Source organism: Schistocerca americana, chromosome 5, assembly GCF_021461395.2.
Source record: "Schistocerca americana isolate TAMUIC-IGC-003095 chromosome 5, iqSchAmer2.1, whole genome shotgun sequence".
In the NCBI taxonomy this organism is placed as follows: domain Eukaryota; kingdom Metazoa; phylum Arthropoda; class Insecta; order Orthoptera; family Acrididae; genus Schistocerca; species Schistocerca americana.
In genome coordinates, this window is record NC_060123.1 from 637,994,840 (window position 1) to 638,013,783 (window position 18,944).

General features: G+C 43.6%; 1 protein-coding gene across 1 annotated transcript in view; it reads right to left on the bottom strand.

Moving 5' to 3' along the window:
* The window catches only part of LOC124616600 (breast cancer anti-estrogen resistance protein 3 homolog), a 1,084,307-nt gene that overhangs the window by 644,049 nt on the left and 421,314 nt on the right, over positions 1 to 18,944 (bottom strand). Inside the window, exon 3 of the mRNA XM_047144920.1 lies at positions 9,763 to 9,874. Coding sequence (XP_047000876.1) covers positions 9,763 to 9,874 — 112 coding nt within the window. The remainder of the gene's footprint in view (positions 1 to 9,762; positions 9,875 to 18,944) is intronic.

Below are 18,944 nucleotides of genomic sequence, written 5' to 3' on the forward strand. Positions count from 1 at the left end.
TCCTCAGCGGAGGCGAGGAAGTGTGTCTCGATTCCATAGACGTTCTCTCTGTTGCTGGTGTGAAGTGGCTGATCCACATCTCATCTTCCATAATGATTTGTCTTAGTAAATCATTGCGGAATAACGTTAAAGGAAATCCAGAGTCTTTGTAAACTTGCGCTTTTGTGTGCACGTAATAGTGATCACTGAAGCCATCGTGAGCACAATTTGCGATACTGCAGATAATCCCTAACAATGGAATGATCACTACCTATTGAGATTCGTATCTGCTGAGTAATGCTGCTAATTAGCAAAAATAAACGTTTTGTCCATAACAATCGCACTGTCCCGTGTGCCTCAACTCTGAAGTACGTTCCAGTTGCCATGTTATTTCTATCGCACATCGTGATGCACATGTTATAGGGCAGCAAAACAACTGTGCCTTCAGGACAACATCTATTCTCTTCTGACAATGAGCCACACTTGTCTATTCGTGGAACGTGTGTAATCTAATTTCTGAAGTCCCTACGCACTACTGGTGACAGAGTAAAGTGAGGTGCAGACAGTAGGTAGTGGCTTCCTCACTCGAGAGCATGCAATCGTCTGTTGAAGACAAGTCTGTAACGGAATACAGGCTGTTAGTGATATAGCTGCACATATTTTTATTGGCGACTGAGGACGGTGTACTGAACAACGTTACATCAGTATTTACTTCATTTGCAGACTAATAATTATAGCTATGAGGAGTAGTATGTTTTTAGGATGGTTATTATGTTCAAGTGTGTGTGGCAAGAGCAAGCCACTAATGCCTGTTTTCCCGACGGCAGCAGGTCATGAGCTGAAATGTGGAATCCTGGTCTGTAGCTAGTCTGTACTGACAGGTGTAGGGCACTCTGTGGTGCAGTTACAACCGTACAGAAAACATCAGGTCATAAAGTCTGTGACATGTTTGTGGGAAGACAGTTCGATGAGGAGAAAAAAAAAACCAACACACTAATGTCTGTACATATTAAGGTACCACATATACAAATATTTACGCCTAATACCCGTTACACCGGTACTCTGCAGGAAAAGATTTTGATTTTTGAGGAAGAAAGCATTTGAAAAGGTAATGCCAAACTAGGAAGCCGCAGCCTTAACATTTCTTCTTGAAAGAAAAATAAGAAATGCTGAAATTCGTAACAGGGACGATGTGAGAATGAGGGGCTGATACCACCGACAATTATTCTTGAAGTAACAGAAAAACTTAATCACTAAGCATCGACACGTAAATCTGGAGACAGTCAGCGCAGGCAAATTTTACAATATTTTATCGTTAGAACCTTTTTCAAATCCGCACTTTTCTAGACGCTAGTTACGTGAGGCTTAATAGATAGATTTCGAGACAAATTACGAACATCCATGTTAACGACATCTCGAAACACCTTGTGATACTGTACAAATACGAACAACAATGTTACCGACAGGAAAGCCCACTAGCTGGTTACGGTCTCAAGCCACAGAATTCCTAGACGCCCTCTGAAGGAGTAGATATGCGAAAGAAGTGCAGCCCTCTAGACTCTAGAAGCTCCACAAACCGTGTAGAGAACGAACATCGAATACTTCATTCCATTATTGGAATACACCACTTGTCAAAACATATCGCAGTCGCCATTAAGCACTTAACAAAACTGGAATACTCAGAATCTCGTCTGTAATAAATGACCAAAACAGACAGACAAAAAGAAAATCTCCTTCAGTACCGTAAAAGGGGAGAACTTATTAAAACCGGTAAGTTCAGTGTAAGTATTATAATAGTATTACATTATCCTCAAGCCTCTGACCAAATGGTTTTGCTTTTGTTTTAAATTGAGCTAGGCTCTGAGCACTATGGGACTTAACTTCTGAGGTCATCAGTCCCCTAGAACTTAGAACTACTTAAACCTAACTAACTTAAGGAGATCACACACATCCATGCCCGAGGCAGGATTCGAACCTGCGACGAGGCTTAAAGCAAGACTATAGTGTTTTGGTTGGCAGGAGAGCCAACACCGTGTTACTAGAGGAGGCCGAAAGGCACGCGTTTTAGCTCACGCAGGCTGGCGTGAGGTCTGGAACAGGACAAGGAGATTAGAATTTGGAAAAACGGACGTAGCTGGTGGAATACTTAACTTTAATCCGTTAATGAAGAACGTCGGTCTTGCCGGTACATGATTCACAATATCAATAGTAACTGATAATGGCGCCTTGCTAGGTCGTAGCAAATGACGTAGCTGAAGGCTATGTTAAACTATCGTCTCGGCAAATGAGAGCGTATTTTGTCAGTGAACCATCGCTAGCAAAGTCGGTTATACAACTGGGGCGAGTGCTAGGAAGTCTCTCTAGACCTGCCGTGTGGCGGCGCTCGGTCTGCGATCACTGATAGTGGTGACACCTAGCAAGTGTGGTGTCTGGCGGTGACACCACGTATAGAAATTTTGTTTTTTAATTCACAAGTCGTACAATGACAACACTATGAAGCTGATGAAGTTATTTGAGAGACTGAAAGTCCCTGGTGTAAATATTGTCGTGTTTTCGTTCGTGTGAACATTTCTCAAGGAACTAGTAAGACGTCTAAATAGAGTCTCCAAAAAACAGGTTTTCACCAACGTTTAAGAAACACGTGATAACGTCTCTCGACGGTCAGGATTTATGGCACTTCTTCTCAGTGCAGTTTCGGAAGCCACGCCAGCGTTTCTTTTGGGAACGTATCCTACGTCGTGAAAATGAATGAGGCAATTCGTATGTGTCTTCAAACGGTCGAGTCAAAAGTGGCCGCAGCCTTGTATCACTGTCGTGTGCCTTGTATACGGTTTATTAAGGTGTCCAGACATCAGATGTCTTTGATTACGTCGTGTCCTGTGCTTCAACGTTTTGAATACTAAAGAAGAGCAGGAGGGAATTTCGGCAGACTGATGCCCACGTCAGAGTTTGGTAAAGAGCAGCAAACTAAGTACAGTATCTACATCAACATGTACATAGATATTCCGGAAACCAGCGTACGGGGCGTGGCGGTGGGTACCCTGTACTGCTACCACTACTACCGATCGCAAATAGAGCGCGGGAAAAACGACTGTTTGTATGCCTCTTCATGAACGCTAATTTATCGTATCTTATCTTCGTTGTACTTACGCACAACGTACGTTGACAGCAGTAGAATCGTTCTGCAGTCAGCTTCGTCACATTCCCTCCAGGGGTTGCCAATTCAGTTTCTGAAGCATCTCTGTAACACTTACATGTTGTTCGAACCTACCGGGAACAAATCTAGCCCACTTCTGAATTTCTTACATGACTTCCTTCAATCCGACCTGGTACGAATCCCAAACACCCGCGCAGTACTCAAGAATAGGTAGCACCAGCGTGCTATATGAGGTCACCTTTACAGGTGAACCACTCTTAACTAAAATTCTCCCACTGAACCGAAGTCGACCTTTTGCCTTACGTACTATGGTTCTCACATGGTGATTCCATCTCATCGCTTTGCAACGTTGCGCCCAGACATTTAAACGACTTGACTGTGTCAAACAGGACACTAGCAAAACTGTATCCGAACATTACAGGTTTGATCTTCATACACATCCCTACAGTCACTCAACCTCGACACCTTACCGTACACTATGGCGTCATCAGGAAACAACCGCAGATTGCTACGACCCTGCCCGCCAAATCATTTATATATATAGACAACAACTTTGTTCATCCTAAGTTTAACACGGAAGTAAACATTACACTGTGTATTCCACTTCGTTAATTGTTCCCGTGGAACGTAGATCAGGCCTTGTCGGGGGCGTACGTACTGTTATTGCGGTAACTTTGATGATCTGCTCCAATAGAAGATTAAAGTTAGAAATGTAACATTAACCGCATCGTAATAGCCCAACATTAAGCAAACTTTGTAAACAGATTAATATACGGTAAAACTCCGTAATAATCTACAAAAGGGATCAATCCCGAAAGCGAATGTAAGAGAGAAAACGAACAGCAAAAACAACCAGTCGCAGACACGGTATATTTCAGCTGCAACAGGTATGCGTTATGTAAAAACGTATTGCCGAGATTTCAAGAGTTGCCGGTTTACCTGTGTTCTGTTTTTTCTTTCCGCGCACCTAACACACTCAGAACAGAAACTCCGGTAAATTCAGAGGGTATTTATGAAGTCTGCTGTGTCGACAGCGACGGATTTTTTATGTTACATATACAGCTCGAACATATTAAGCAGAATTTATTTCCCGTGCTGTTTTTGAACTGTTTTCCGCGCCCATATTTCACTGCAGAACACGAATCAACTTCACATATTTTTACTGCACATACGAACGACAAGACCACACACGATCGTGACTGGCCAGACAGAGAAAGCGCCTCTCCACTGAGATTTGAAACAGGAACTACACGAGTTAAATATTTAAAACTGGGATTAGTAAAAACAGTGAAAACTCTGAATGCTTTAGCGTACTTCACTGTGTCATTCACGATAGAATAACAACGAAATAACTGATAGATACGTGGGACGTATTTCCAGTCACGTCTCGACATGTGGTGTAAGTCCACTGCACCCGACGACAAATCGGTGAGCGTGCTGAATTGGTATTTGTTTACACCAGCCTTAAACTTAACGATGCAAAAAGTATAGCAGCATCGAACAAGAGACACAAAAATGCCTTCCAAAGTCATTCCTACAGGAGCCTTTGTTGCTTGGTAATCTTCTTCGTTTCACTTTGGAGGAAGACACAGGGATGTTAGCTGGTCAATACTGTCGAAACACACGTTTTTTTTCTTTTAGATGTATTTACTAGGATTAAATTTACAAGTTATCGATTTCAAAACGTGATAGTTTCATCTCAGGCGCCTTGGTAGCACGCATGTACCATTCGAGATCTGCTAACTTGATAACGAGCGAATTGGCGTAGTGGTGAGACAGAGGGATCCCATACAAGAGGACGTGGGTTCAAATACCCATGCAGAGATCCAGATTTAGGTTTTCCGTGACTTCATTAGGTCGCTTAAGACGAATGCCGGATGGTTTCTTTGAAAAGGACACCGTTGATCTCCTTTCCCAACTTCTCCTACTCGGAGCTTGAGCTTCGTCCCTCATGATCTTATCCTCGACGGGACGCTAAATCCTAGCCTTCGTTCCTTCTTCCCTTTCGTCCTTCCTTATTTTCTCTCGCATAAATCCGGTGTAAACAGCCCCAATCTCCGTTTAACAACTCCTTTAAAAACAACATAACCGTAAAACTACTGGATAACCATGGTCAACTTAGCTTTCCATTTTATCAGGGCGCCTGACGATAAAGCTATCCACTACTGAAATGGAAAATATGGTGATTAACACCACAGAAAATTCGCATTGTACGGTTGACTGGGATTCTCTCAAGAGGGGCGTTCGGACTCCTGGTGAAGGTGTTTCGGTGTTACTGGATGCCACTTCGACGATTTACGTGTTCTTAACCTACTCCGGTAATTCTACCAGGGAAATTGTACCTAAAGTTTCACGTGGAATGCGAACCATATGCCGATCCTAACACTAATAAATATACCGGGTGATCAAAAAGTCAGTATAAATTTGAAAACTGAATAAATCACGGAATAATGTAGATAGAGAGGTAAAAATTGACATACATGCTTGGAATGACATGGGGTTTTATTAGAACAAAAAAAAAGTTCACAAAATGTCCGACAGATGGCGCTGGACAGCAAAATGTCAGTGACTGCGCATGACAATCGTCATGCTTGGCCTCCCAGGTCCCCAGACCTCAGTCCGTGCGATTATTGGCTTTGGGGTTACCTGAAGTCGCAAGTGTATCGTGATCGACCGACATCTCTAGGGATGCTGAAAGACAACATCCGACGCCAATGCCTCACCGTAACTCCGGACATGCTTTACTGTGCTGTTCACAACATTATTCCTCGACTACAGCTATTATTGAGGTATGATGGTGGACATTTGAGCATTTCCTGTCGAGAACATCACTGCTTTGTCTTACTTTGTTATGCTAATTATTGCTGTTCTGATCAGATGAAGCGCCATCTGTCGGACATTTTTGAACTTTTGTATCTTTTTGGTTTTAATAAAACCCCATGTGTGTCAATTTGTACCTCTCTATCTACATTATTCCGTGATTTATTCAGTTTTCAAATTTATACTGACTTTTTGATAACCCGGTACTTGAAGCAAAATTTTAGAAAATCATCTTTCGTCATTGCGTTGTAAGTGTTACTGTACAGTTTGCGTATTTCTTTAAAACGACTGATAAGTATCCTACAAGGGAAAGGCGAACATCTGGAAGCGACAGACCCTAGGAATTGCGAAAAAGGTACTGTCTGCATACATTCACTTCCAAGTTCCACAATGCTCGTTCCTGAACTTCATTGGAGATGCGCCCACATACGATTGGGAACTCGCGCGTGTCCGTTCTGTGAATTCGGTAAGGTGCTCGAAGAAGTCATTCCTCCGTCACACGTAGGAGCTTCTCAACTGAAACCTGTGAACTGCAACCTGTTCAAGCAGTCCTGCTTTAATCGATGAACACAGTTTAACGAATCGTTTGTGTATAATGACATCGCCGGAAAATTTCACAAGTGACATGATTTGTTAATCCCAAATGTGTAGTTCATTGTAGCGTTCTACAACTCTAGTGTAGCACGCTGATAATTCGTAACACTACCAACTGCCCACCGAGGAAACTTTTCCATCACAACGTCACAATACATCAATTCTGAAGTTTCAAATGCTTCTGGACAGGAAGTGGAATATTATCCCCGTTATTCACAACAGCAACGAATGAAGCATAGCTACGACGCATCTCTAACACATTACACAAAGCACGACACGTAAACTATTTCGGGGCGGACATCGCATGGACGTCAGGGCCACAAATGCTCGATTAAGCTAAGGTTCCTAGAAAGTAGACGTGAATGTTCATACCGCGTGGTTCTGCAGTAGTGATAAAACAATCAAGCCTGCAGAGAAGCCGGCCGGTGTGGCCGTGCGGTTAAAGGCGCTTCAGTCTGGAACCACGTGACCGCTACGGTCGCAGGTTCGACTCCTGCCTCGGGCATGGATGTGTGTGATGTCCTTAGGTTAGTTAGGTTTAATTAGTTCTAAGTTCTAGGCGACTGATGACCTCAGAAGTTAAGTCGCATAGCGCTCAGAGCCATTTGAACCTGCAGAGAAAAACAGAAGTTACGGACCGGAAGTAGCTCTCGGTTTTCATACTGGGGAAGGCTGCGACATTTAGCAATCAGAACTTACCTAGACCTCTGGATACGCTACAGATCAGTCTGTCACCACAACCAACATTTCAGGAATTGGAGGGGGGGGGGGGGGGCATCAGCGCACACTAGCCAAATGTTTTTAGGAGGGGGGCCGGGGCAATATCACGCACCAAATTTTTACGTACAACGGCACTACATACATATGACGGCGGCACTATACACAGCCCAATATTTGCCTAACGAGTAGTCCTCGGCCACGTAATGTAAGTTACCATGTTTCAAGTTGAACCTGCTAATTCATCTTATTGTATGGTGCTGTGACACATCGTGTTTCCTCAAACGCTCGCGTAGGTCGAGAGAATCGTAAAGAAAAAGTTACACGTGACTTGTGGTGTTTCCACAACTTTAATTTCTAACGGTCGCTGTTCCCCTAAAGGAAAATGCCTGCGCACACATTCTCTATACTGAAAAAAACTGCTCACTGTGTCAGCAAATATGACGTTGTCAATCATGAAATGCGTTACATGCGTTTTGCTAATATTCAAATTTGAAAGGAAGTCGCAGTAAGCTGAAACCCCATGTTATAAAAAAAACTGAAGTCTGATTTGGATTCAGTGCAAAAAACACGAGAGTAAGCTATTACCTAAAAAAATCTTTTTTAAAAAATATTCAGTTTCCTGTTTCTTCCTTTTCTCAGCTATAAGTGACGCAACCGTCTCGGTGCACCAGCTTTTATAAGTTTTGCATATTTGCGTGTACCAAGGAAATTTTCATTTCACTTGCTAATAATTACAGCAAATGTGGACAGCTCTGGTGAATCGCCATGGTATCATTCTTTCACAGAAGAGATGTAGAATGTCGAGCAGTCACGGTCTGCTCTGGTACTTGTCTTACGCGCTGCCTACTGTCTCTGGTACTTGTCTAACCTGTCAAATAGTACAGAGTGAAAATTACTGAACTGTACGAAAAAATGTAAATTAGTAACAGATTATGGCTTGCACAGACTGTACTCAACGTGTAAGCGTCACTACTGGTAATCGGATTTAGGTTATGATACGTTTCATATGTCTTCCATCATTGGCGATGAGGTGGTGCAGACAAATAGCGAAATTCTGCATGACCCGCTGAACTGTCGGAACATCGAAGCTGTCGATGATCTCCTGAATGGCTGTTTTCAGCTCACCAATGGTTCAAATGGCTCTAAGCACTATGGGACTTAACTTCTGAGACCATCAGTCCCCTAGAACTTAGAACTACTTAAACCTAACTAACCTAAGGACACCACACACATCCATGCCCGAGGCGGGATTCGAACCTGCGACCGTAGCGGTCCTGCGGTTCCAGACTGTAGCGCCTAGAACCGCACAGCCACCCCGGCCGGCAGCTCACCAATGATTTTGGGGTTATTGCTACATACCTTGTCTATATTAAAGCCCCACAAAAAGGTGTCACACTTATTCAGATCCGGAGAATATGGCGGCCAATCGAGGCCCATGCGACTGGTCTCTTGCTATCCCAGAGCGAGAATGCGGTCCCCAGAGTGCTTCTCACGGACATTAGACACTCTCCTGCTTCGATAGGGTAGAGTTCCATCTTGCATGAACCACATCTTGTCGAAATCAGGGTCACTTTGGATAATGGGGATCAAATCATCTTCCAAAATCTTCACCTACCGTTCGTTAGTCACTGTGCCGTCAAGGAATATCGCACCGATTATTCCGTGACTGGACATTACACACCAAAAAGTCACCCACTGAGGGTGAAGAGACTTCTCGAATGTGAAATGCGGAGTCTCAGTCTCCAAAATGCGCCAATTTTGCTTATTGATGAACCCATCCAAACGAAAGTAGGCTTCGTCGCTAAACCAAACCATACATACCATACTAATTCCCATCTTGCAACGCGGCCAACTGTTCAGTTTGAACATCCTAACGCAAACCGTTCATAAGTTATGACGATTTTATTTTATATAGTTCAATAACTGAAACTTCCTGGCAGATTAAAACTGTGTGTCGGAGCGAGACTCGAACTCAGGACCTTTGCCTTCAGCGGGCAAGTGCTCTACCAACTGAGCTACCCAAGCATGAGTCACACCCCATCCTCACAGCTTTAGTTCCGCCAGTTCCTCGTCTCCTACCTTCCAAACTTTACAGAAGCTCTCCTGCGAACCTTGCAGAATTAGCACTCCTGGAAGAAAGGATATTGCGGAGACATGGCTTTGCCACAGCTTGGGGGACGTTTCCAGAGTGAAATTTTCACTTTGCAGCCGAGTGTGCGCTGATATGAAACTTCCTGGTAGATTAAAACTGTGTGCCGGAGCGCGATACGAATTCAGGACCTTTCGCGGGCAAGTGTGAAAGGCAAAGGTCCTGAATTCGAGTCTCGCTCCGGCACACAGTTTTAATCTGCAAGGAAGTTTCATATCTGCGAACACTCCGCTGCAGAGTGAAACTTTCACTCTGCTACAATAATTGTCACCCTGTATTTACCGCAGGTGATGCGTAACTCAGTGTAGAGTACTAGTGTGAGGTACTATTCTGTGATACTCACTCTTCTCGTACTTGGCCCGCAGCGCGACGAGGCTGGAGACGATTCTGGCGCGGTGCGCCGAGTTCTTCACGCCCAGGTCCCTGATGTCCTCCTCAGAGAACGTCAGCAGGTCCTGCGCAAAAGCAACAAAACAAACCTCTTCAGTACGTTACCACACGAGACAAATAACAAGTGTATTCGAGCCTTGCTGAGATTCGAACTGTGTACCGATCTCATTCTGACTCCTGCGGTCCACTGTCTGCCACCTGAGAGGCGTGTTTTGCTGACGGTGTTCCCATATAAAAATGGCGGCTCTGGTTCCGGGATCCGTGTGGCGAACAGTCTTAATGTAAACATAAGTCTTGCACTCCTCTGCAGATTGATACCTTCTTTCTGGAATATCTTATCAGGAAACGAAAAGTTTTTTACTGTAACTTTGTCTTTGGGGGAAACTTCTAAAGAATGTGAAATGACACTACTAGAGGAGAATATAAACAATGAAACTTATTGTAAAACGCCCTACAAGAATAAAAATAACTGTGAATCCCTAAATAATACACTACTGGCCATTGAAATTGCTACTCCACGAAGATGACGTGCTACAGACGCGAAATTTAACCTACAGAAAGAAGATGCTGTGATATGCAAGTGATTAGCTTTTCAGAGCATTCACGCAAGGTTGACACCGGTGGCGACATCTACAACGTCCTCACAGAGAAAAGTTTCCAACCTGTTTTTCATACACAAACAGCAGTTGACTGGCGTTGCCTGGTGAAACGTTGTTGTGATGCCTCGTGCAAGGAGGAGAAATGCGTACCATCACGTTTCCGACTTTGATAAAGGTCGGATTGTAGCCTATCGCAACTGCGGTTTATCGTATCGCGACATTGCTGCTAGCGTTGGTCGAGATCCAATGACTGTTAGCAGAATATGGAATCGGTGGGTTCAGGAGGGTAATACGGAACGCCGTGCTGGATCCCAACGGCCTCGTATCACTAGCAGTCGAGATGACAGGCGTCTTATCCGCATGGCTGTGACGGATCGTGCAGCCACGTCTCGATCCCAGAGTCAACAGATGGGGACGTTTGCAAGACAACAACCATCTGCACGAACAGTTCGACGACGTTTGCAGCAGCATGGACTATCAGCTCGGAGACCATGGCTGCAGTTACCCTTGACGCTGCATCACAGACAGGAGCGCCTGCGATGGTGTACTCAACGACGAACCTGGGTGCACGAATGGCAAAACGTCATTTTTTCGGATGCATCCAGGTTCTATTTACACTACATCATCATGATGGTCGCATCCGTGTTTGGCGACATCGCGGTGAACGCACATTGGAAGCGTGTATTCGTCATCGCCATACTGGCGTGTCACCCGGCGTGATAGTATGGGGTGCCATTGGTTACACGTCTCGGTCACCTCTTGTTCGCATTGACGGCGCTTTGAACGGTGGACGTTACATTTCAGATGTGTTACGACCCGTGGCTCTACCCTTCATTCGATCCCTGCGAAACCCTACATTTCAGCAGGATAATGCACGACGCCATGTTGCAGGTCCTGTACGGGCCTTTCTGGATACAGAAAATGTTCGACTGCTGCCCTGGCCAGCACATTCTCCAGATCTCTCACCAATTGAAAACGTCTGTTTAATGGTGGGCGAGCAACTGGCTCATCACAATACGCCAGTCACTACTCCTAATGAACTGTGGTATCGTGTTGAAGCTGCATGGGCAGCTGTACCTGTACACGCCATCCAAGCTCTGTTTGACTTAACGCCCAGGCGTATCAAGGCCGTTATTACGGCCAGAGGTGGTTGTTCTGCGTACTGATTTCTCAGGATCTATGCACCCAAATTGCGTGAAAACGTAATCACATGTCAGTTCTATTATAATATGTTTGTCCAATGAACACCCGTTTATCATCTGCATTTCTTCTTGGTGTAGCAATTTTATTGACCATTTGTGTAGAATTGGTTAATTATTTTAATCACTTCGGTTACGATAGTACCTACGGCTACGACAAAGAATTAGATACGAATTATCGATTTTCGTTGATAAATGTTGAACAATAAGTAGACATTAAAAAAAACTCTCAGTAAGAAACAGTGACGAAATTTTACAAAAACGATGGCAATTTCAGTACTGCTAAATGGAAGCGAATTATGGGTCGCATGCAGACAACAGAGAAATATCTAGTCATCAGAAATGATGTTGGACGAGAAGGTTTAACCTTGTGAAAGATCAGACAGAATTGGAAACAGTGATGTTAGAAATGATCTCTATATCTTTAGCATCAGAAAGGAAACTGAATTTGATAGAAGAGACTGGATGGTAGAAGAATGAAGAACGAGAGACTGTCTCTCAAAATAAGAAACTAGAAATTGAGAAGATGAAAAGATATCGAAAAATCGAGGTAATGATGCGTATTGTAATAGGCACATTTCTGTTACCTGAAGTGAAGAGAGAAAATAATAATAATAATAATAAAACAGTTCAGTTATTACTTCTGAGATCATCAGACCGCTAGAACATAGTTAATCAGTAGAACGAAAAACCAGTCCAAGCTGCAAATTTTAATTTTTATTCATTCGATGACTAGTTTCGGGCTGAGACTCACTTTCAAATCATCATAGCAAAGTCGAAAATGGCATTTCCCGGTTTGTTATGATGATCGGAAAATTGATCTCGGCCCGAATCTAGTCATCGAATGAATAAAAAGTAAAAATTTACAACTTGGACTGATTCTTCGTTCTACTTCAGTTATGGTCTCATTTGAATGACACCAGCAAATGTGACGTATTCAGTTCCTTTACATGAACAGGTTTAAATTGGATAAAGAACTTTACACTTGCCAGCAATACCACCATTCCAGAATTAATTTTCACTCTGCGGCGGAGCGTGCAATGATTTGCAACTTCCTCGCACATTAAATCTGGGTACCGGACTGAGACTGGAACCTGAGACCTTCGCTTTTCGTGGGCAATTTCTCTACCGACGGAGCTACCAGAGCACGGCCGACTGCCCGCCCTCACGGCTTTACTTCAGCCAGTACCTCGTCTCCTACCTCCCAAACTTCACAGAAGCTCTCCTGAATACCTTGCGCGACTAGCACTCGTGAAAGAAAGGATATGGCGGAGAAGAGCGCACACTCAGCTGCAGAGTGAAAATTCATCTCGGAAACATACCCCAGGCTGTGGGTAAAGCATATGTCCGCAATAGACTTCCTTCCATGAGTGTTTGTCACGCAAGTTATGCAGGAGAACGTCCGTGAAGTGGGTAGGAGATGAGGTACTGGAGGAAATGCAGCTGTGAGGGCGGCTCGTGAGTCGGTAGAGCATCTTCCCTCGAAAGAAATGTTCAAATGTGTGTGAATTCCTAAGAGACCAAACTGTTGAGGTCATCGGTGCTTAGACTTACACACTAATTAAACTATCGTAAGCTTAGAACCTCCGGGGAGGGGGGGGGGGGGGGGATTCCGTGATATGGCGCCTCTAACCAACCGCGCAGAAAACTCGAAAGACAAGTGTCCCAGGTTCGGTCTGGTTCACAGTTTTAATGTGCCAGAAAGTTTCATTACCATCATTCTTGTCTCATATAGTTGTGATGCACCTTAAAGGATTGCAATGAAATACATGAAAATAAATAAAAATAATCAACTGAAGTTCTCATTTGTTTCTGTACAGATGTCAAAAGAAATAATATAACATCGTAAGAGATAAATGTGAATGTATGTTTTCCCGGCGTATACAGCTGGCGAAGAGTTCTCGGGCTTCCAGCCGGATGGCGGTGTCTTCAAACTGCGACGTTTCGACGAGTGACATACTCATCATCTTCTTCGCCAGAAGATGATGAGTATGTCACTCGTCGAAACGTCGCAGTTTGAAGACACCGCCACCCGGCTGGAAGCCCGAGAACTCTTCGCCATCGTAAGAGATGGTTATGAATAACTGTTATAACTATTATTATTAACTATTTTATGCGAATGAGTCCATTTAAGACTGCAAAAAATACTTAGAAACTTTGACTGGCCATCCTCTGTGGTCATATTTCTTTTATTGCTTTGGGGTGAACTTGTTTCTTTTCTTCAGACCAAGCTGCCTCTGTCCTTTTTCGGTTTCTCCTATTGTCAGCGTAGTACTGCTAAACTTAAAATAAAAAAAATCCTGTTCACTTTATCTTCAAGTACAGCTCCTACTAATTTTAAATAAATTTGTGTTTCTCTACTCTATTTCATGATTTCTGTTTTGCTTTACGTTTATTTTATACAATTCAACGATTCTGCTTCTAAGTCTCTCTGGTTTCACTCCTTTGATATAGCTACAAAAATTCAATTTGTGAATTTTAAGATGACTGTGTATTTCTGTCCACTGGCTGTTTCTTGGCTCCATCTGCTTCAGAAATATTAATTTTGAACGGGAAAGCCAGTATCGAAAACAGTCTCCTTCTTCAAATTTTCCGAAGTCTGTTTTCCTGTTATACATGAGTGTTTCTCAAGCGTAGAGACATCCTGGTTTAATCAAGGAATTGTAAGGTTTCCGTTTAGGGATGCTCTTCTAGTTGTAAATATTTTGCGTGAGACAGTATTCTGCTCTCATTTTTGAAATATATTTCGTATTAATGAATTATCGTTATTATTATTATTATTATTATTTACAAATCGCTTAGCGAGGAAGCTCAGTAATAAGACACTGGACTCATATCCGGGAGAACGACGGTTCGAATCCACGTCCTGATTTCTTGGCTTAGGTTTTCCGTGGTTTCCTTAAACTGCTCAACACAGATGCACAGATACTTCCTCTGAAAGAGCACAGCCGACTTTCTCCCCTGCCATTCCTAAATCCCAACTTATGACCAGTCTCCACGTAGAACGACAATACGCCCTGTATCAGAGGAGCACTGGAGGTACCCCACCACAAAAGCACCTTTATTAACTGGTCGTCAGAAAGCACAGAGATAATGCTGAGCATAGGAACAGTGGTAACGGATGCTCAAAATTTGGGAAGCAGTTTTCCGTAGTTCTGAGACACGATGACACCCGGCAACAGCAGTGGACAAATGCGTCGGGATGGATGCACATTTAGGCAGGCTGTGGTATCCTCAGATGTTTGAATACTTACATAGCACAGGTACATACAATGAGGTGACGAAAGTCATGTGATAGTGACAGGGGGACATATACAGATGACGGTAGTATTGTTTACGCAAGGTATGAAAGGGCAGTGCATTGGCGGAGTTCTCATTTGTGTTCAGGTGATTCATGTGGAACGGTTTCCGATGTGTTTATAGTCGCACGACATGAATTAACAGACTTTGAACACGGAATGGTAGTTGGAACTAGACCCATGGGCTGTCCCTTTTTGGAAATCGTTACGGAATTCAGTATTCCGGCATCAACAGTGTCAATAGTGTGCTGAGAAAACCAAATTTCAGGGATTACCTTTCACCACGGACAATCCAGTGGCCTTCACTTAACGACCGAGAGCAGCGGCGTTTGCGCAGATTGTCAGTGCTAACAGACAAGCAACACTGCGTGAAATAACTTCAGAAATCAATATGGAACGTATAACGAACGTACCCATTAGGACAGTCGCAAATTTGGCGTTCATGAACAGTGGCAGCAGACGACCGACGCGAGTGTCTTTGCTACCAGCACGACTTCTACATCTACATCTTCTCTGTAAATCACACTTAAGTGACTGGCAGAGGGTTCATCGAATCACCTCCACAATAATTTTCTGTTATTCCCCTCTCGAACAGTGCGCGGAAAAAACGAACACCTATATCTTTCGTGTGAGCTCTAATTTTCCTTATTTTATTACGATAATCTTCTCCTATGTAGGTTGGCGCCAACAAAATATTTTCGCATTCGGAGGAGAGGTTGGTGATTGAAATTTCGTGAGAAGACCCCCCCCCCCCCCCCCCCCCGCAACGAGAAACGCCTTTGTTTTAATACCTTATCATGTCTTTGACACTCTCTACCCTATTTCTCGATAATACAAAACGTGCTGCTCTTCTTTGAACTTTCCCGATGTGTTCTGTCAATCCTGTCTGGTAAGGATCCCACAACGCGCAGCAGTACTCCAAAAGAAGAGGGATAAACGTAGTGTAGGCAGTCTCTTTAATACATCTGTTGCATCTACTAAGTGTTCTGCCAATAAATCGCAATCTTTGGTTCGCCTTCCCCACAACATTTTCAGTGTGTTTTTTCCTATTTAACTTCCTAGGAATTTAGCTGAATTTACAGCCTTTAGATCTGATTGACTTATTGTGTAACCGAAGTTTAACGGATTCCTTGTAACACTCATGTGGATGACGTCACACTTTTCATTATTTAGGTTCAAAATGGTTCAAATGGCTCTGAGAACTATGGGACTTAACATCTGTGGTCATCAGTCCCCCAGAACTTAGAACTACTTAAACCTAACTAACCTAGGGACATGACACACATCCATGCCCGAGGCAGGATTCGAACCTGCGACTGTAGCGGTCGAGTGGTTCCAGACTGAAGCGCCTAGAACCGCTCGGCCACACCGACCGGCATTATTTAGGTCAACTGCCAATTTTCGTACCATACAGGAAATTTGTTTTGATTTTCTGATGACTTTACTAGATGACGGCCACTCAGATTGTCTCCTAAATCGTTTACATACACTGAAGAGCCAAAGAAGCTGGTACACCTGCCTAATATCGTGTAGGGCACCCGGGAGCACGCAGAAGTGCCGCAACACGACGTGGTATGGACTCTACTAATGTCTGAAGCACGTGGCTCAGGGACAGTGTTAGCCGCAGATAGCGCCTGGAACCTGTTTAACTGACTAACCATGGAGGCCCTGCGTCCGGCCCCCTGGGACGCCTTTTGCCGCCTGCCACGCCTACTCAACCGCGGGTGAGTGTGCAGACACCACGAAGCCACGGGCCCAAGTTGTCAACAAGGTACTGTGCAAGCTGGTGGTGGCCCCATAAGAGTGTGAGCCGTGTTTGCCTGGAATGAATTCGGTCCTCTGGTCCAATTGAAACGATCACTGACTGCAAATGATTATGCTAGGTTACTTGGAGACCATTTACAACCATTCATAGACTTTATGTTCCGAAACAACAGTGGAATTTTTTAGATGACAGTGGGCCACGACACCGGGCCACAATTGCTCGCGATTGGTTTGAAGAACATTCTGGACAATTCGAGCGAATGATATGGCCACCCATATCGTCCGACATGAATCACGTTGAACATTTACGAGACATGATCGAGAGATCAGTTCGTGCACAAAACCCATGACTTTTATCAGTTCCGTATATACTGTCGGTACCCACACGGGACGATAGCTAGCTTCTTAGTCTAACTGCGGTTATTTGTTGTCAAGAAATTTCACAAAGGAGTAAATGTAGTGCAATCAGTTATCAGCATGACCTACTGTTTAAACAGCAGTCTACATGAGGTTCTAGAGTTGTTCATGAAGCCCTCACGATTAAAAGGTTTCATGAACCTGGAATGGTTAAGAATAAAATACGCCAATGGGCAAAAACCGGAACTGATGAGAAAATAAAAGATACATTTTGGCAGTGGCAATACACAATCTACATGTCAGTATGAACCAGCACGAAAGAGCTATTGGGATTAGCCAATGGAATGTCCTGTAAGCTGTTGCGGTGTTTCTACGTAAATTTTGTCCACTGATCAAGCGGCGTTTACAAAGTATGGGCAAATCTATCTTCGGAATTTGCACTACTGGTCAGGTGGAAGTCGACGATGGTTGATAAAAGTAGACAAACAATGAATTTGTTCTGTCAACGCGTGATGCAGAATCTTCAAGAATCGCATCTTTGGCCCCTGCTTTATTAACGGGACTTTAAATAGCCACCACAATTATCGAGATTTCCTAACATATATGCTGTTACAGTTGTTGGGAGGCATTCTACTTCTTGAGACAAGGCCACATGACGGATGTTCCTCTCTTTCTTAACAGATTATTGCACAACATTTGGATGTCGTTGGACCAGTCGTTTAGGAAACACGAAATGGCCTGCACACGCACCAGACTTAGAACCTCTGGCCATTTATCAGAAGGTAAACTTCAAACAACTGCTCTACACGTAGCACCGGCGATGCGAATGGGCCTGAAATGGAATAACACTGACGGGGGCAGCGATAAGTCGAGATGAAATTCAGCATGCTCTATTGTCTGTCCGGAATCTCTTTAAAGCGCGTACCACGCCCCAAAGCCAAAATTTTGAGGACTTAACGTGGTAGTCATAATATTAATTACCCAAACAGTTCCTAAGTGACGGATTTCCTTATATTCCGTACTGAAGGGCAGATGGTCGAGGAACCTCTTCTCCTCAGGGTTCGTGGAACCTGTTCTCCTTATGGCGGGACAGTCATATACAGCGCTATTTACCTTGTTGCTAACTGAGCACGTTTCACAGAAGTTGTGTCCTTGAGTTCCCCGTTTGAAGGATCTTTTCCATGCCACAGTAAAAGGTATATAGCTCAATTTAAAACAAAAGCAAAAGGTTGTACCAGGGTAGCTATAAACGTCAAAAATTTAATGCTTGCGCGAAACAGCAGCTGTATATATTTACTCGCTCTGGATAGAATATGGATATACTAAGCTGCTATTACATGGAGATGCACACGGACATTGGTTTAGTAAAACATTTGGCGACGTTGATATTCCCATCTTCTGTATGGTAAAACTTTTATCCACCGACGTACCGTTCCCCGACATCTTATTGTAACAAATCGTATCTTAGAGACAGGTGTTTCATATGCATATGCCAGTTCCTTGAAATAGCATATTTTAGTAGTTTGCAAAGTTATAAAAGAAAAATCACCTGATTTGTCACTTTATCTTCGTAAACTGTATGTATTCCAATATGGCGTCTCCTTCATTCAGCTTGTGACGTCGAAAGTGGTCTGGCATGGTACTAGCAAACGGTTCGTATCACGTTGTCAAAATAAGACAAGATTTAATGAGTGTTTTATGCTCGTGAATTCTTTTCAGCGTGAAATTCGAATCCACATCCACGTCAGTTTCTATTTATATCAATATCCACTGCGCTAAAAAGTTTTATTAACCTGGAATACTTTCAGTGGTCAACTTTATCCAGCATAGCCCCTAAGCCACTTACTTGTTGACTCGTCTGCATCGTCTGTTAGAAATGATACCGCAGAGAAGACACCAGCTACCAAATCATAATGG